This window comes from Rutidosis leptorrhynchoides, chromosome 2 (assembly GCF_046630445.1).
Source record: "Rutidosis leptorrhynchoides isolate AG116_Rl617_1_P2 chromosome 2, CSIRO_AGI_Rlap_v1, whole genome shotgun sequence".
NCBI classification, from domain to species: Eukaryota; Viridiplantae; Streptophyta; class Magnoliopsida; order Asterales; family Asteraceae; genus Rutidosis; species Rutidosis leptorrhynchoides.
In genome coordinates this window covers 383,426,555-383,446,928 of record NC_092334.1, presented here as the reverse complement: position 1 = coordinate 383,446,928, position 20,374 = coordinate 383,426,555, and the positions used below count along the sequence as shown (strand labels likewise).

General features: G+C 34.7%; 1 protein-coding gene and 1 long non-coding RNA gene across 3 annotated transcripts; both read left to right on the top strand.

The window, feature by feature from the left end:
* The first annotated feature begins 4,989 nt into the window (after window positions 1–4,989).
* LOC139892119 (PHD finger protein EHD3-like) lies at window positions 4,990–10,347 on the top strand. The gene is made up of 5 exons (XM_071875159.1): window positions 4,990–5,375; window positions 7,154–7,372; window positions 7,957–8,259; window positions 8,963–9,049; window positions 9,327–10,347. Exons 1-5 carry the CDS (start codon window positions 5,199–5,201, stop codon window positions 9,798–9,800), a joined length of 1,260 nt encoding a protein of 419 aa, XP_071731260.1. The 5' UTR covers window positions 4,990–5,198; the 3' UTR covers window positions 9,801–10,347.
* A 1,976-nt stretch (window positions 10,348–12,323) lies between these two features.
* Window positions 12,324–19,794, top strand: LOC139892120 (uncharacterized). 2 transcript variants are annotated; one of them, XR_011773975.1, is made up of 3 exons: window positions 12,324–12,454; window positions 12,878–12,981; window positions 19,089–19,794. It is a non-coding gene; the product is annotated as an uncharacterized lncRNA (long non-coding RNA). The 2 variants fall into 2 exon arrangements; XR_011773976.1 differs by having other exon boundaries at window positions 12,330–12,454; window positions 12,847–12,981.
* The last annotated feature ends 580 nt before the right edge of the window (window positions 19,795–20,374 follow it).

Genomic DNA, 20,374 nt, shown 5'->3' with positions numbered 1-20,374 from the left:
AAACTATGTTCATACATTCATTTAACCTCGACCAAATTCCAATGATTCAAGAACCATTATATGAACAGACATGATTATATATATATATATATATGTGTATATATTATAACTTGAAAACGTTAACAAAGTATTAGACGTTTAATACTTTACACGAATGTATTTGTTTCGATATAGGTTTAATATAATTATCAACGGAATTAAAAGATAATATCAAATGATTGATTTATCATATACATTGTATGATCGTGAGTCTCTATTGAGAGGTCCACTTTGATTTAGGAAACCTTTCCTTTTTATCGATATTCAGAATAAACGGTAAAGTGACCTACAAGTAAGAACAAATATGTCAATTAACGATTACTGGACAAAGGTTAGTAGAGATTAACTTTCAACACAATGATTGTCTCGTGTCTCTTGATAAAGTTAATTATTTAGTTTTCTTAATATTGAAAACGTTTTACGACATAGATGAAACCTTTTAAAGAATGATTTTCAATATAACTATTTCTGGAAAACTAAATTATATTTTTTTCAATTTAGTTCAAATATATGAAAGCGTTCTTCGAAATAATAGATTTTTAATTATTATAACGTTTCGATAAAAAGATGTGAATGTAATTAGTTTTAGAGAACTATAGTTATTCGATTTAGTATGGACACGTTTTTCGATATAATAGAATTTGATTGTTAAAATGTTTTTATGGATTTTCAATGATATGAAAATGAAAATAAAGATAAAATAAAAGTTTCTAATGAGCACTAAAAGACTACAACATTTCATCTCAAAATTTCAAGTTAAAATGATGAAAATCACTAAACCTGCGCACTTGCACGAGAAAAATCATAACTAAATCATACTAACTCGAAAAAGGGTGATTCTGGTGTCCAGACGTCCGTAACTCAAAAATCTACAACTTTCGTGAAGACACCATACGCGTACCGCGTACCTATCTACGCGAAACGCTTAATGTTTGTCGACATAAAAAGTTTGTCGACATAAAAAGTGATGGCTGGGTTAGGTGGGCAACATATGTCTTTAAATATTGAATTCAGGATCGATGTACATCATATTTAACTCATCTCTCTATCTATTACTTGTATGTAATTATTATTTATATTATTTATATTATTATTATTATTATTATTATTATTAAGATTAATATTATTATTATTAATCTTATTATTATTATTAGTATTATTATACATAAAATATTACGACAAGGTTCTGCTCGCGTGTTTTTCAAAACGGGTTTTATGAGTGGGTCAAAGCTAAGGAAATTATGGGTTATAGCTATGGAGGTTATGGGTATGGTTCGGGGATTTTGCTCATGAATCAAACCTAGTGTTTATCATCTCCGTTACGTCTACGTACTTTCCTACAATATTGAATCTCAATATTGATATGTTGAGATCTACGATTATTTGATAATCCGAGTTTCGGTCACATTACGATGAACAACTTTATTTGCTGCTAAGGTGAGTTTCATATGATCCCTTTTACTCAATATATTTTTGGGCTGAGAATACATGCGACTGTTTATAAATACTGAAAATACTAGATTTATATGCGTGAGTTTCATATGATCCCTTTTACTCTTTACATTTTTGGGCTGAGAATACATGCAAATACTTTATTAACTGATTTACAATATTTATATGCGTGAGTTTCATATGATCCTTTTTACTCTCTACATTTTTGGACTGAGAATACATGCAAATGCTTTATTAACTGATTTACAATATTTATATGCGTGAGTTTCATTTGCTCCCTTTTTAATTGCTTTTGCAATCTATATTTTTGGGCAGAGAATACATGCACTTTATTTTAAACGCAATGGATACAAGTACATACTAAATTCTACACCGAGTTTGAACCGAAAATCCCTTAGCTTTGGTAACTAGTAACTGCCGGTTATAAGAACTGGTGGGCGCGAGTAGTAGTATATGGATCCATAGGGCTTGATATCCCCGTCCGAGCTAGAGCACTAGCCTTTTAACGGACGTATGCTATTTGAGAAGCGTACACGTTGGTTTGCGTGTATTTATTAAGATGATTATACAAAGGGTACAAATTATATATACGTTAAGTTTAGTTACCAGGGTGCTCAATTTCGTAGAATATTTTGATAAACGTTTCTGGATGAAACAACTGAAATCTTGTGATCCACCTTTATATACAGATTATACGAAACATTAAAACTATGAACTCACCAACCTTTGTGTTGACACTTGTTAGCATGTTTATTCTCAGGTTTCCTAGAAGTCTTCCGCTGTTTGCTTAGATGTTAGACAAGCTATGTGCATGGAGTCTTACATGACATATTTTTCAAGGAAACGTTGCATTCACCAAATCATCACCATGTATCTTATTTTGACTGCATTGTCAACGAAATTACTGTTGTAAACTATTATTTATGGTGATTGTCTATATGTAGAAATCATCAGATGTCGAAAACTTTTGATTTAAATATTCATTTATGGTGTGCCTTTTCAAAAGAATGCAAAGTTTACAAAACGTATCATATAGAGGTCAAATACCTCGCAATGAAATCGATGAATGCGTGTTCGTCCATATGTATTTGGAGCGATCGTCACATTAAGTTAGTAGTCTTGTTTTTACATATGTAGTTCATTGTTAATATACTTAATGATATGTTTACTTATCATAGTATCATGTTAACTATATATATATCCATATATATGTCATCATATAGTTTTTACAAGTTTTAACGTTCGTGAATCACCGGTCAACTTGGGTGGTCAATTGTCTATATGAAACATATTTCAATTAATCAAGTCTTAACAAGTTTGATTGCTTAACATGTTGGAAACATTTAATCATGTAAATATCAATCTCAATTAATATATATAAACATGAAAAAGTTCGGGTCACTACAGTTGTTCCCGCACAACATATGATTTTACTCCGTATAGCCTTTTACTAACAAAAACCCTTAAAGCAGTTAATGTGTTTTTAAATTATTGTAAAATGGTAGCGACACTTTTATTAATCGTAAACAACCCTTAACTAGTACTGCCTCTATCTCTTATTAATTGTTCAAAGACAAAAAATACATAGTTTTGGAAAATGTCATAAAAGTATTATAATTTTTGTTTACTTTTCAGTTTTACTCACATTTTTATTATTCTTTAATCCTATTCACATACATTAAGGACATAATAGAACTTAAACTTCTTATTCTTTTCTATTAATGAAAGTGGGCAATTACTTTTTAATTTGGCTAATATAACGAATACTATTAAAAAAATGAACCTTCATCGAATAATGAAGAACCTTAACAATTACAGACCAAAACAACCGGAAAAAGCTCGAAGCAAGTAAACGTCACATAACGACGATAACTTCAATCGAACCCAACCGAGCAAAAATCATTAAATTAAACTAGCAAACTAAGAAACAAACACTAGGAGTACATGAAGCGAATTATGAAAAACAAACATAGACCATTTCAAAACAAAACATTCAAAAAACCAAAAGAAAGCAAGATCATTTAACCATTTTTTGAGGGTCCTTTTCCGTTCGTTTCACCTGGTCGATTGGTAAACCCGTTAACTTTTTTGATGTGTACTCCTTTACCTTTTCGAGATTTGAAGTTGTAAGAGGGGACGTTGGATGAATTGCCTCCGATTAACGAGGCGGGAGCACACAGAGGTATCAAACCTTGATCCGCTAAGTCTTGAAAAAAGCCTTTGTTGACATTGTCCGAAGAACCGATAACATTTTTGTCCCATAAATTGGTAGTACCTCTAGCCGCACTCAAGCATTTTTTTCTTCTTCCTGTTAATTCGGCCCACTTTTGTGGGCCCATTATCCACTTTTGTGGGGTCAATGTGGTGGGTGTGATGAATGTTAGTGAATGTGGTTGGGAATGTGGTTGAAAGAAGGTGCTGAGGTGGCGCTAAGGTGGCACCAGTGTGGTTCCATGACGGGTGTCATGGATAATAGTGAAATGACCCGTGAAACCACGGGTTTGTTTAAACGAAATAGTTTAATGATATGTTTTAGGTATTAAGTGAACGTAAATGCTAAAGTTATTTAGTTTAATGACCCATGGAACCATATAGTCCGACTAAGAAACTCGTCAGCTGAACATTTCATCAAACACCTAAAATGCATATTAAACAATCCACATCCAATTATAAGAGATAATATTGGTTGCCATTTTATTTTAAAAGTATAAATTAAAATATAAATGTAGAATTGGTTTCCTTCTTCCTAACTTTTATACCTTCTCGTACTTAATTCAAAATAATTAATTAAAGTAATTTAAAATTATTTAATTTTAATAATTAAAATAATTATTAATAAGATTTAATAATAATAATAATAATCAATTAATAAGATTTAATTTTAATTCAAAATTATTTAAATTAATGACATCACCCAACATATTTAGATTTTTCTGTTTATTTTTAATTTTTTTAATAAAAAAATTAATTTAATAATGACATATCAGTTTAGCAATATAAGACCACTCCCAATGGTACGCCCTCACCCATGTCTTCAACCCATTTCCTCGAGGGCTCCATTGGCATTGTCCCCGCCCTCACAAGCCCTCATCCACCCTCAACCACTTCGTCCTCATTCATTTCTTCCCCAAGCATCTCCCAGGACGGATTCTTTCTCTTTCTTCATGTATATGTGCAATAATTAGTTGTACATAAGCAAATAAATTTGTACCTTAATTTATTTAATTAATTTTGTGGGGTATGTAATGAGGAGAGAGTATGTCATGGTTGGCAATGGTGTGTTATGGGAGTGTTATGGGAGGAAGTGGTGAGAAAGGAGGAGAGAGAAAGCTGATGTGGCGCTGAGGAGGTGCCCATGACGGCGTCATGGTTGGGAGTGGTCTAATAGAAACTATAGATTAATTATTTACTTACCTATAGAAAAAAAAAAAAAAAAAAAAATGGTACCTCTAAACTTAGGAATCTATCAGAGGTAATATTTCAAACACAAGCATATCCCTCCTCTATCATCATCTTGTTTTGCACATCTGTACTCTAGGGCAAATATAAACACACACTTACTGTATAATTGAATATGTGTTTCTTTTACTCGTTCGCTGCCTTTCCAAATTAGGGTTTTACTATAAAAGCCTCCTGCTGTTGAAATCAAGAAACTTTGCTTGAAATTATTACGGTTTCGCTTGTAATTTGTTGAAAGAAACAACGTTATGATGGTTAATGAAAAGGAAACAAGAAATGGTGATTTGAATTGCAGTTTTAATGGTAGTAGTAGTTGTGATGGGACTTGTAGTAGTGCTGATGGATTGAGAATCTGTAAAAGGAGAAAACGTAGAAAGATGACTAGTGCTTCAGATGATATATTCAAGTCTGATTCTTCTGATAAGGTAATAAAATGATTTAATTCATATTCTTTATTATGCTTGTTTGAATTTGGTTACGGTGGCTGACTTCTGATGTTGCTTTATTGTTATGGAAACTCAATTGTATAAGTTTGGGGAAGTTGTAGCTGTGTTGCAGAACATTTTGTGACCTAATTAAGTATTCAATTGAATTATTTATATTATACAGATTTAGGATTTTTGGTTGTATGTGTCTACCTGTGGAATAAATGTTGTATTTTGATATACTATGCACTTGTATCAACTGCAATGCAATGACATTTAAGGGTTCGTTAGCATCTTCATCTGTATATGATTCAACCTTTTAATGTTACCTTTTATAATTCTGAATCGTTTGTTGTAGTTTTATGCGTTACAAGAATATATCTTTCATTATCAATTTTGAAAATAGGATAATGGAAGTTGACTATATTCGATATAAATTGGTGATATATTTTATATAAGTTTGAATAATGGACTACTATGTCTTGATATATGAAGAGTTGAAAGTATTTCCTTGTAGATTGATAGAGCTACTAAGCAACTCAATAGGAGATATTTAGACTTCTTAAGGTTAATGAAAATGAGCAAAGTTGTAAAAGTAGCTAGTAGGGACTAGTGACTCGAGAACTTGTAAGGGCTAATCGGCCAGCTCGGGACTTGTTGTACATTAACTAACTGTGACTTTGACAGTTTTTGACCAATTTTGACGGATTTTGACCAAGGTTGTAAAACTCGCGACTCGGGGAGTACTCGGCAGGAGGTTTTTGAGGAGTAATCGGCGACTCGGGGAGTACTCGGGGGAGTAATCGGATGTTGATTTTCGTTGACTTTTTAAGATAAATATATATATATTGATAATATATAAATAACAGGGACTGTTATTGTCATTTTATCAAAGGTTCAAGAGTGATTATCAAATTTGTTCTTGTTATTAACGTTTGGTAATAGTTGAGGGGCTGTAAGTGTCATTTGATAAAGAAAAAGAAATTATTAAAATATTTAAAATATCACTTTTTATCAAGCGTCTAAGATCTGTACATCTTCCCAGATCTAAAATTCAGACACGCTTCCTTCCTTTTATCATATACAGTGTCAACTATACATGAAAGCTGTGGTCTTCCTTAATTCACGACAGGTTTCACCTTGCTCCTTCTTCCTTTTCCTTTTCTTGCTCTCCTTCCTCCTCTTTAAATATTTCAGGCAAGATCTGAGTTTTTCCGATGTCATTGACCACCGTTTGACCGGCGTTGACCGTCGTTGACCGAGTAATTGGGCGAGTTAGACACCGATTTCTCGTTTTGATCTTCCAGCCGATTAATCGCCGATTACTCGGCCGAGTAGGCCGAGTTTTGCAACACTGATTTTGACCGATCATGACCTGTTGACTGGTGGCTTTGACCGACTTGGACCTAGTTGGGTCAGACTACTTCAAAATCCCAACTAGTCGGGTACTAGTCGGCCGACTTTATTAACTTTGGAAATGAGTTTCATATATCTTTTTGCTTACTGGTTTGAATTCTTCGTGTTTACAAAAGCTGGTACATGTTTATGTGGTTTTCTGTATGGCTGGGATGTATTGTGTCTTTTATAAATGTTAGCAAAATGAAAAAGGTTGGTATATAAGGCTTCATCTAAACTCATGATATGCTGCAATTGTAGTTGACATGCTACGTTGGGACTCTGGAGTCAAAATAATGAGTATGTTGCTAAAGTTATGGTATATGCTGGTTGTTGTTAGTGTTTAATTTAGTTGTGAATTAATTAACCTTTGTTTCTTGCAGATAAAGGCTGATTATGATAGTGCTTTAGATCAAAATGTTAGCAGGTTACGTTTTGATGCATTTCCCGTAGGGCTAGGCGGATGTTCTGTGTGGCGCAGTAGAAAGATTGTCTTGCAGCAGATGCATCAGTCTCTTAATGGGCATGATGATGGTATTGGAAAATGCATACGAAACGCTCTAATGACATATCCAGAAAGTGTTTGCACTTCTGTTATTAAGGTAAAATACTTAATTTTGCTACTTCTGTAAATGGTTGTAAATGGCAGTTGCTGAGGCTGTTGCGGCGGTTTGGTGACTAGCCCACCCCGTTTTGCCCAAAAACGTTTAATTAGTCGGTCAATGCTAAGAAGTTGGGTCAAAGTTGGTCAAAGTCGGTCAAAAGTCGACTGTTTGTCTGACCTTGTTCTAGTGTAAACGAATACCCCAAGCCTATTTATTAGTTACCTAGGAAAAACACTGACTTACATCGTATCCTTTATAGAAAGTTTAATAAATAAACCGTAATTATAGGAAACATTATAAAAAACCTATATATTATTTAAACTAACACCGCATCATTTTATTTGTAAATCATTTTTATAATATCTATGTTTGAATAATTTACATTTAGTATATTTTTATTTAAAGTCAACGTTGTTCAATGTCTATCTCGACCCTGTCTTGACCGACTCGACCTTTCAAGATCGTAACCGATTCGTCTCCGTCTCACGTCTTTTTCAACCTTGCTTATGTATACAAACACACTCATATATATACACGCATATTTTGTCTGCTTAGATTCATGTGTATTGCTTTGTTTGCAGGAGTCTTTCGATAGTGTTGAAGCAGGTGAAAATCAAACACTTAATTCTGCTAAAGAACATACTCAGGTTGTATGTAATGAATCTATAAAACAATCAGAAGCTTCTACGATCTCGGAGTTGTGTGGACATGCATTCACTGACATTTTAAACTCAGACAAATTCTCTGAGTTATGTGATCTACTTTTTAAGAATTTTGGTACTGTTAATACTAACCGAATTCTAGACGTTAAGGCTATACACTCGAAGATGAAAAATGGAGTTTATGAAACTTCACCAATGCTTTACCTTAAAGATATCCAAAAGGTATTTATTTACTTTATTTGATCTATTAGTGATAGCCTGTAGTTTTGTTGATTACATGCTGTATTAACATTTCTGTATGCACGTATAAGAGCTTCTGCAGTTTCTACCCACAAATATTCAAAATATAGATAAAAGATGACAAAAAGTATCAAAACATATTCAACACAAATATTTTTATATTTAAGTTTATAATTATCAAATAAAAGGTCGTACGTAGTATATGTTAGTTAATACTGTGATATATTGGATACACAATTGAGATCAAATTTCTCCCCTTAATAAATAGATCACCCGCATTAATGAGAATGTTATTCACGGGTATATCACTATTTCAGGTTTTGTAAAAAAAAATAAAATTAAATTTAAATTCTAGTAACCCGCCAGTTAAACAATTTTGACTTGTACAACTGAGTGGGTTAGTGAGCTATAATAAACTTACAAATTTAGCATTACCTGATTGAACCGGATGATCTAGTTTCTTAAACCATGGCTAAACGACTAATCACCCAATTCTGAGCAAATTTTAAAATTACAGTCTCTCTATCCGTGAAAGTAAAGAAGGATGAGTCAACTGAACTTTTTTTTTTTTTTTGGTGATGGGTGGTTATTAATATAGTCCTGTTTTTAGTGGCAAGTTCCATGTTTTAGATGGGAACAAGTTTATTATATTTATCGAATTTTCTAATTTCACCATTTTGATTAGGTATGGACGAAGCTTCAACAGGTTGGCAATGAGATGGTTACACTTGCAAACAGTCTTTCTGATAAATCAACGGCTCACTATGAACAGGTACATCCGAACCCTAAATGACAGCAGCTTAATGCAATTTATAAAAAAAATGGGTGATCTGGGTGGTTTTTTCAACTGGTCAAACAGAATAATATAAAATATTACCCACAATCACAATGGGTCAAGCAGGTGGGTCGGGTTTAAAGTTGACGCACGTGTAGAACCTTTTAATCGGTTGCCCAACTTGCCCATTTTTGACAATTCAACTTGAACAGACTTGCAAATCTGAACCACAATTTGCTCATTTTATTATCCATTTTCAACATGTGTGCTACAGTTTATTAGGAAATCGAGTGCACCCGAAGCTAATGGTGCGTCTAATTGCCATGGATGTGGAGAAAAAGCCGATGCTTGGAAATGTTTAGTTTGCGATTCGTGCGGAGAAATATACCATCTCAATTGTACCGAACTAATCGGTACACAAATTCCTCCTACAAGTTGGTATTGCGGTATCTTTGTCTCAAACGGAATAGGATCACCTCACGATAAATGTGTAGTTTGTGACAAGTTAAAATCTTCTATTTTCGTTGAACGTGTACCAACAAGCGACGAATCACTAGATATTCCAAATAGTTTCGAAATGCATGAAGTAACCGAAGAAAGTCAAGGGTCAAAGACTTGTTTCATCTGCAAAAACGAAGTGAACATCGGAGACAATTTTCGAACGTGTGGACATTCGTTATGCGCTCACAAGTTTTATCATTACAAATGTTTAACGAATAGGCAGTTGGGTGTGCACGGTCCGTGTTAGTATTGTCTGTCTTGTTTGTGTAGACGTTGTATGGTGGATAAAGATGATGATCAGATTGTACTTTGTGACGGTTGCGATCAAGCGTATCACATTTACTGTGCGATCCCGCAACTTAATTGTGTACTGTAAGGGAGTTGGTTTTGCGGAAAATGTGATAGGGAACTTAAGCGAATAAGAACGATGAAAAAGGTGTATGAGACGATGCAAAAGAAAGTTGAAGTTGAGGATGTGTCGGAACATGAAGCGGTGAGTGCGGTGAACGAAGGTGAAGAGATAAACAAATTGGGTGGATTAGATATGCTTGTAACTGCTGCTAAAACACTTGTTAATCACGAGATTACGGATTTATATACCCTTAGAAATATAATATGAACATGTCATATGGTCTAAATTCGCCTTTCTGCTGAGTTAGTTTGTAAAATGAAGCCAAAAACATCCCCATGAATCTATCCTGATTGAATTTTGTTGTTTGATTCTTTTTTTGTTTTTGGTTTTGTTTCTGAGTTGTCTGGACATGCATTCACTGACATATTAAACTCATGAGTAATGTGATTGATGTGCGTAGAGGTGTATATGAAATAGCTTATATTTTACTAGGAAAAACTATTAAATACGATACAATTTTACACAAGATATTTATTTATTTATAGAATGGATATACTTAAACCTTGCTACAACACTTATAGGCAGTGTACCTAATCGTACAGTAGTGTAGTTTTTAGTAAGTCCGGTTCGTTCCACAGGGAAAATCTTTTAAACAAAGCTTAACGCTATATTAGTTTTAATTTATAAAAATACAAATATATATAAGTAATATTATTATTATAAAGGGGGGTTTTTACCGTTTAATGACCGGTTTGTCGATTTTAAAAACTTTAGTCGCAGTTAAAACCTAATGTAAAATATTAAATAAATAAAAGACTTAATTTAAAGCGTAAAGTAAATAACGATAATGAAATTGCGATAAATAAAAGTGAGATAAAATAAAATTGCGATAATTAAAAAGTACGATAATTAAAAATGCAATTAAATACAATAACAATAAATAAAAGTGCGATAATTAAAAGTGCAATTAAATATGAAAATAAAGGAATTATGCTTATTTAAACTTCCGTAATCATGATGTTTGACGCGTTGATTTTAGTTTTATGCCCATGGGTTAATTGTCATTTGTCCTGGATTATTTAATATATCCGTCTGGTTTTTGTCCATAACAGTCCATCAGTCATAAATATAAAGTGCGAGTGTCCTCGTCAAATTATCCTTATACCCGAAGTCAAATATTCCAACTAATTGGGGACTTAAACTGTAACAAGGTCTTAATACTTTGTTTAATAATTACACCAGGATATCGACTGCGTGTAACCCAAGGTTTTAATACTTTGTTATCAATTATGCCAAGTGTCCTTGTACATAATTTCACCCCTGTTTTAATAATTCCATAGACTATTAATCCATTTCCGTGTTCGGTTAAATAAACGATTATTCGTACATATAAATATCCCGCCCATCGTGTCCGATCGAGTGTATATGGTTATTTATAGGTATGTCCAATTGTAAATCTTTATATTAAAATTAACAAACTATCATTTAGTTAAACAAATATAAAGCCCATTAATAGCCCATAGTCTAATTTCCACAAGTGTCGTTCTTTTGTCCAAACCCCAATTATGGTACAAAGCCCAATTACCCAATTTTAGTATTTTTTAACCCAACATCATGATTACTTCGACTTAAATAAGCATAATAATAATTTAGCTACGAGACATTAAATTAAAAAGGTTGAACATAACTTACAATAATTAAAAATAGCGTAGCGTTACACGGACAGAATTTTGACTTACACCCTTACAACATTCGCTAACATACCCTTATTATTGGAAATTAAAATTTAAATTAAAATTATAATATAAATATATATATAATACGTTTAGATAGAGAGATTGATGGATGATATTTGATGCACCAAACTGCGACTTTTATAGGCATGTGGGCTGGAAAAGGGCCTCATGCGATCGCATGGGCTTTGCCCTTCAAGGCCATGCGATCGCATGGCCAGCTGGGGAGGCTCAAAAGTCTTTAAAAACGTGGGCTGCTTATTTATTTATTATATAATATAATATATATAATTAAATTTAATTATATATATATTATATTATATTCTTGTACTCCGTTGACTTGTAATTTTTAGTCCGTTGCGTCGAGCGTTGAGAGTTGACTCTGGTCCCGGTTCCGGATTTTCGAACGTCCTTGCGTACAATTTAATATCTTGTACTTTGCGTTTTGAATCTTGTACTCTTGTAATTCTGAGACGTTTCTTATCAATAATTGGAACCTCTTTGATTGTACTTTGTACTTTTGAGCTTTTTGGTCGTTTGCGTCTTCAATTCGTCGAATCTGTCTTTTGTCTTCACCTTTTATTATTTAAACGAATATCACTTGTAAATAGAACAATTGCAACTAAAAGCTTGTCTTTCTTGAGGGATAATGCTATGAAATATATGTTCGTTTTTAGCATTATCAGTGATCTACTTTTCAAGAATTTTGGTGCTGTTAATACTAACCGAATTCTGGACGTTGAGGCTATACACTCGAAGAAGAAAAATGGAACTTATGAAGCTTCATCGATGCTTTACCTTAAAGATATCCAACAGGTATTTATTTACTTTAACGTTCACTGTTATTCATTTATTTGATCTATTCGTGAGAGCCTTCAGTTTTGTTAAAATATATATATTATATGATGTATTAACATTCTTGCATGCACGTATTAAAGTAAATAATTATTCATTTGGAGACAAATGAAAGTGGGAAGTTGAGGGGAAAGGTGGTTGGTGATGGCAGGGGACGGGTGATTAGGGAGGAGGGGGAAAAATTGAATTTTCTGGCGATGTTTGGGTAGGGCACGGGGTTCAAGTCAAATGAGAGCATTCGATGTCGATATTGCTGTTCAAAAGAAAAAAAAACTATATGCCTAAAAAAAAGTAAAACTAAACTATTGTGGATTTTTGCATGCTTTCTTTAGATGTACTACTTTAATGTGCAGATGGCAATGAGGTAAACTCGTTAATGTGCAGGATTGTGCTCAAACGAACATTGTCCTTATAATCATGTAAAGGTGAACTCAGCTGCGTCTATATGTGAAGGTTTTCTCAAGGGTTATTGTGCAGATGGCAATGAGGTAGTCATGGAGCTGATGTTATCATTGATATCTGTTGGAAGCTTCGACGAGCCCAACACACCCACTATTGAGGACCTAGATTATACTACACTCACTACACCAACACTTTGACGTTGGTTAGCCTTTAATTTTATGAATCCTTAGTGCACAATAGTATTTAGGTGACAGTGTCGACCATATATCATTCAGGCGGTATAACCGACCATGTATCACTTAGGCGGCAGAGCCGATCATATAATAAAAATAACACAAGTGCACTAAGAACTCAAACACGAACTAAGGCTTAACCGGGAAACTTAACAAAGAACTCTTTTATTAATACAAAGAAACAATTACAATATTATGGACTCAACTCACACTCTTACTTCTTCACAACTTCTACTTCTAACTCTTCTTCACTTCTTACTTCTTCTCTACTTCACACTTCACTTACTCACACCTTACTCACAAATGAAATCAACACCCATATTTATACTACTCCATGGAAACTTCTACACACTAGATTTTTCCATGGATAAATATCTAGATATTTTTACCACATAAAAATATCTAGATTTTTTCATTTTAACATCTAGATTTTTCTTCATATATATATTAATATCTAGATATTTCTTTTACATTTTAATATCTAGATATTTATATAGATTACTAATTCCATATTATCTAAATTTGCATTGTATTTTAACACTCCCCCTCAATGCAAATTTTCTTCCAATGATGTCTTGCAGACCATTCCAAGTGCTTCTCTGAATTTTGTAAACTTTGGTTTACTTAGGCTCTTGGTAAATATATCTGCAACTTGTTCATCTGTCTTTGTTGGCACCATCTTGATCTCTCCTTCAAGGACCTTCTCGCAAACATAGTGATAGTGTACTTCTATATGTTTTGTTCTTGCGTGAAAGACTGGATTCTCTGCTAGACGTATAGCTGATAGGTTATCACAGAAAAGCTCTACTTGATAGTCTGTTGATTGATGAAGATCTTCCATTAGTTGTTTCAACCATGTAATTTCTTGTGTTGCTGATGATGCCGATCGATATTCTGCTTCGGTGCTTAATAAGGATACAGTTGGTTGTCTCTTGCTGCACCATGATATTACTCCCGATCCAAGACAAAACATGTATCCAGTTGTTGATCGTCGTGTATCATAGTCTCCAGCGTAATCAGCGTCACAATATCCAGTCACGTGACATTCTTTTGTTTTCTTGTACAAAATGCCAAAGTTAATAGTGCCTTTAACATACCTTAAGATGCGTCGTACAACATCAAGGTGAGGCTTCTTCGGATTGCTCATGTATCGACTAACCACTCCAACTGCATAAGATATGTCTGGCCGGCTTAGTGTGAGATAAATAAGACTTCCGACCATATTTCGATACATGGTAACATCTTGAAGACTTTTTCCTTCATCTGCTCGTAGTTTTTTATACGGATCCATCGGAGTTGAGATAGGTTTGCAATTAAGCATTCCGTACTTTTGTAAAAGATCTCGCGCATATTTCTTTTGTCCCAGAAATAATCCTTCTCTTTTCTGCTCTATTTCGAGTCCAAGAAAATGTTTGAGTTCTCCAAGCTCCTTCATATGAAATCTGATAGACAGATTCTCTCTTGTTCTTTGGATCTCCTTATAGTGATCTCCCGTGATGATTAAGTCATCTACATATACTAGCACTATGGCTAGTTTTCCTTGATCTTGTTTCACAAATAAACTAGAATCTGAAGGAGCAACTGTTAAACCACTTTATACTAAGAACTCGCCAATCTTCCCGTACCAAGCTCTTGGAGCCTGCTTCAAACAGTATAGTGCTTTCTTTAATTTGCAGACATGGTCAGGATGGGACTTGTTCTCAAAGCCTCTTGGTTGCTCCATATAAATTTCTTTGTCAAGTTCTCCATGTAAGAAAGCGTTCTTGACATCCATCTGCCACAGCTTCCAAGATTTGCTAGCGGCTAAAGCTAGTAGAGCACGAATTGTTGTGATCTTCACCACTGGACTAAACGTTTTCTTCATAATTCAGCCCATATTGTTGAGAAAAACCTCTAGCAACAAGTCGAGCTTTATACCTTTCAATGGAGCCATCTGATCGAGTCTTCACCTTGTAAACCCATTTACAAGATATTGGTTTTACATCTTTTGGCTTTGGAACTAAACTCCATGTCTGGTTTTCTTTTAGTGCATTAATTTCTTCTTCCATCGCTTTATGCCATTCTTGACTTTGTGCTGCTTCTTCATAAGTGGAAGGCTCAATAGGTATTGATTCATCCACATGAGCAGCATTGGCATACCTCGGATTAGGTTTCCTCGACCTTGTTGATCTCCGTAATTCTTGCACATGCTCCTCGGCATCCATTTGGCTTGGACGAACCTCTTCGGATGTAGATTGATGTACCCCAGTTTTCCATGGACTCGTTTTCTTAGATTACGATCCATCTCCTTCTTTAATTGGATCCGATATGTGCTCTTTATGTTCTTCTTTTTCTTCTGGACCTTCTTCTAATCCATGAGATTCTGGAAGCTCTATCTTTTGAGGTGACCACCATGAAGACGCTTCATCAAATACCACATTTCTTGAAGTATGACACTTTCCAGTATTTGGATCACAACATCTCCATCCTTTTCTTGATTCATCATAACCGACAAAAATGCACCGAATTGCCTTCTTCTCAAATTTGCTTCGTAGATGATCTGGCACGAAGACGTAGCATACACATCCAAAAACTTTGAGATGGTTGACGGTTGGTTTGATCTTCCATAATCTTTCATATGGTGAAATATATCCCAACTTTGTTTGTGGGAGTCTGTTAATCACGTACGATGCCGTCCTCATACATTCGGCCCAAAATCTGCCTGGTACATTCTTACCATGAAGCATACTTCGACAAGTTTCGGCAAGGTGACGATTCTTGCGTTTCGCCACTCCATTCTGCTGTGGAGTATTGGGACAAGTTAATTGTCTTCTAATCTTGTGCTTCTCAAGATAGATATTGAACTCAGTCGATAAATATTCTCCTCCATTATCTGTGCGTAAGCACCGGATCTTAGTATTGAGCTCACTTTCTACCTTGTTCTTGAACTCTTTAAACTTCAGAAAAGTCTCCGACTTCTCCTTCATGAAGTAAACCCACACATATCTTGAGAAGTCATCAATGAATGTCACCATATATTTCATACCTCCAAGTAATGTTTGTTTCACTGGGCCGAAGACATCTGAGTGTATGAGCTCTAGTAGTGTCTTGGACTGATGCTCTGACTCCTTGAATGGCAATTGGTGAGCTTTGCCAAATTGACATCCAGCACATATTGTATCTGTTCGGATATCAATTTGAGGAAGGCCATTTACTATGTGTTTCACCATCATCTCCTTTAACTTGTTGTAGCCCACATGCCCAAGACGTTCATGCCAAAGATCAGCCGTCTCATTCTTTCGAGTCTTATCGACATATGCCGTTTCAGCAGATAGTACATAGACCGACTCTATTCTTCTTCCTTGCATAATTGGATTTCCAACCACCTTCACTCTCTTGAATACGGACACATCTTCTGGTCCAAAGAGCACATAATTCCCTTCTGCTGTCAATTGTGGTACTGATAGTAAATTCTTCTTTAGGCCAGGGACAAGATACACCTTCTCGAGTTGGAGCTTATGAGAGCCGCCTTCATTTGGAATTATTGTCTTTCCAATGTGAGAAATAGACAACCTTGAATTGTTGGCTGTCAACACGACTCTCTTTCCTTTGTAATCCTCCATTTCTTGCAGCTTCGTCCCATCGTTGGTCATATGATTTGAGCACCCAGAATCGATGATCCAATCATCTTTGTAGTTTATTTTTGACTTTAAGGTTGCTGCAAGAGCTTGATCATCCATGTCAGCTTCAACGGAGAGTCCTGCTTCTGCATCCCATGTTTCCTCATTAATGGTTGCTTCGAATGTGACCTCTTTCTTCTCATCTCTTGCGGCGGCCACATTTCCTTCAAAAGTTCGCCTTCTGGGGAATCTACAATCTCGAGCAAAATGACCCTTCTTGCCACAATTGAAGCATTCACCATTCTTTCTCTTATCATTTTCCCCGTATTGTTGGCGATGATCTCTTCTTCCTTGTTGAGCTCCCCCTGAAGCGTTGCCTTTTGATTTTGGGTGACCCTTCCACCCATATGTCTTACTTTCTTTCATCGCCTCTTGTCTTCGAGATGTTGCTTTCTTCTTATTGGTGAAAAGTGCATCTTCTCCGTCTTTTATGGTTACTTCATTCATCTGCTTGGCTAATACCTCTTGATTAGCCAATAAATTCTCCAGCTCTATTAATGATAGTTGAGTAGGCCATCCTCTCACAGCGGCTATAAATCCATTATACTCGGATCTTAAGCCATGGATGATAATTCTCTTCATCCCTGCATCACTCACTTTCTCTTCAGGAGCAAGCTGAGATATCTCACGGCAAATAGATTTCACCTTGGTGAAATACTGGGAAATAGACAAACTTCCTTGTGAGATACCTGCGAGCTCATTTTCCAAGAGCTGGAGGCGTGCTTCATTCTTCTTTGAAAATAACTTGTCAAAAGTTTCCCAAGCTGCCTTTGGTGTTTTCTCGTCATGGATGTGCTCCAATAGATCCTCCTCGATTGTAGTCTTCAGTATAAATAAAGCCTTTCTGGCCTTGATGTTCCATTTTCTCAAGGCTTCGGCATTTTCTTTCGGTGGAGGCGTTGTGTCACTGCCAGCAACTATTTCCCATAAATCCTGTCCTTGTAAGTAGGATTCTATACAAGTCCGCCAATAACCATAGTTGTGGTTATTGAGAGTCTTGATTCCACTGCTCGTACTTGCAAGATCTGCCATCATGACGTCCAACGTCCAATAAGCTTGGTCCCAGACCAATGAGCTTTCACAGTTCCTAACTGTGCTCTGTCAGAATCTCCCTTAGAGCCTTGGTGAAAACAAGTCGATGTAAACGTCCAACGTTTACCGATGATTTCCTCTACTAGAGATGGTCCCGAACGATCCGCTCTGATACCAATTGTTGGAAGCTTCGACGAGCCCAACACACCCACTATTGAGGACCTAGGTTATACTACACTCACTACACCAACACTTTGACGTTGGTTAGCCTTTAATTTTATGAATCCTTAGTGCACAATAGTATTTAGGCGACAGTGTCGACCATATATCATTCAGGCGGTATAACCGACCATGTATCACTTAGGCGGCAGAGCCGACCATATAATAAAAATAACACAAGTGCACTAAGAACTTAAACACGAACTAAGGCTTAACCGGGAAACTTAACAAAGAACACTTTTATTAATACAAAGAAACAATTACAATATTATGGACTCAATTCACACTCTTACTTCTTCACAACTTCTACTTCTAACTCTTCTTCTCTTCTTACTTCTTCTCTACTTCACACTTCACTTACTCACACCTTACTCACAAATGAAATCAACACCCATATTTATACTACTCCATGAAAACTTCTACACACTAGATTTTTCCATGGATAAATATCTAGATATTTTTACCACATAAAAATATCTAGATTTTTTCATTTTAACATCTAGATTTTTCTTCATATATATATATATATATATATATTAATATCTAGATATTTCTTTTACATTTTAATATCTAGATATTTATATAGATTACTAATTCCATATTATCTAAATTTTCATTGTATTTTAACAATATCTCCTCTCATTATACTTACTTTTATTAAAAATATATATATATATATATATATATATATATTTTTATATATCTTTTTTTAAATCGTGGTAGGATATATGTTATGAAAATTGAACTTACCTATGCATCTGTTACTTAGATAAGCACAAAATTCTCTAGAATAAATAGTAACATAAGTTAATAGGAACTTAAGAAAAAAAAAATGAATATATCATAATATGCCTCTAGTATAGTACTATATCTATATATACATACATATATATATGGTCTGTATGACTTAATAACATATGTGGTTTCATTTGATGGATGTTGAAACTTTCTACTAGACAAAAGAAAGTATAGACAATTGAGAGTGAATCACATGCACACGAATCCACTAAAGTTTAATTATCTACAATGGATCATATCTCTAACTTGCAGTGTCGAAAGAAGCATACGTATGCATGCCCAGTATTTGAAGCAACAGGCATGTGTTCCCAAGGTACAACATGCAAGCGTCATCATCCTAAAACCCGAAAAACCGGGTTGAAGAGGAAACAACAACATTCAATGGAACAACAACAACCACAGAAGAATACAAGGGGTCGTTATTTTGGTTCTGTTAGTAGCGTAGAGACAATGCCAATATCTGAGAATTGTAATTCAAAGGATGATGTCATGGATATATCGTGTCAACAAGGGATATTTGCTGAATATATTAGCTTAGCTTTTATTAATGATGAGTCTGGGGAGGTGATTGGTGACCAAAGCATGATGTTGGTTAGTGAAACTTCAAGTTTAGGCGCAGCTGAATTCGATGACAAAAAGAAACCCATTAGATTAATGAATAGGATTGTATTCGAGTCTGTGTAATTAGTGGGCTATAGAATTTGTTGATTTTACGATTTGTTAAAGCTGCGTTCAACTTGAATCAGGGATCAAATGTATATTGACGATCCCTTTTTTTGAGCTGATTGGATTGTTTTTTTCTAACCAGTAAGAAGAATCTTAGACGGTACGAAGAAAGAAGGAAATTGTAAAGGAAGAGAAATTGGGAAAATGGGAATGTTGATTTTGTTCTGTACTGTAGTGTTGATAGGATAATTAGATATTAGATTTTGTACTGGATAATTATATTTTCAAGTGCTTAATGAAATTTGATTTTGTTTTGTTTTGTTTTGTTGGTGGAATACATGTTTCTTTGTTGTGATTTGGTACGATTAAGATGGGATGAGAGTAAGATAAGATATTGAGAAACAACTAAAATATGCAGAGATTAAGATGGGATGAGAGTAAGATAAGATATTGAGAAAGAACTAAAATATGCAGAAAAAAAGGTAGAAGAGAGAGAATTGCAGGTGCAAAAGACGCGAGACGGGGTCGAGACGGTCGGGTCCTAAAAGGGTCGAGACGGTCGAGACGGGGTCGAGACGGAGGTCTATACGGATGTTGACTAACGTTGACTTTTAAATAAAAATGTTATATATTATATATATTGTACATTACATTATTCCAAATATAAGCATTTCACACATGTTTAAATACTTCAATATTTCAAACATAAAAAAAGAAACCTTAAGTAATAGCACAACGTTTAATTTAAAAAAAAAAAAAAAAAAACTTTAAAAAAAATCAGAAAAACCCGTTTTTTCCCGCCTCGGACCGTGTTTGACCGTCTTTTGACCGTTTTTTGGCCGATTTCCGTTTTTTCAAACGTTTTATGTATA

Excerpts from the sequence above, each read along its gene's own strand:
- LOC139892119 (XM_071875159.1), top strand. The coding sequence starts at position 5,199 with ATGATGGTTAATGAAAAGGAAACAAGAAATGGTGATTTGAATTGCAGT. Across the intron at positions 5,376-7,153 it reads AGTCTGATTCTTCTGATAAG|ATAAAGGCTGATTATGATAG; the intron begins GTAATAAAATGA and ends TGTTTCTTGCAG. Across the intron at positions 8,260-8,962 it reads ACCTTAAAGATATCCAAAAG|GTATGGACGAAGCTTCAACA; the intron begins GTATTTATTTAC and ends CATTTTGATTAG.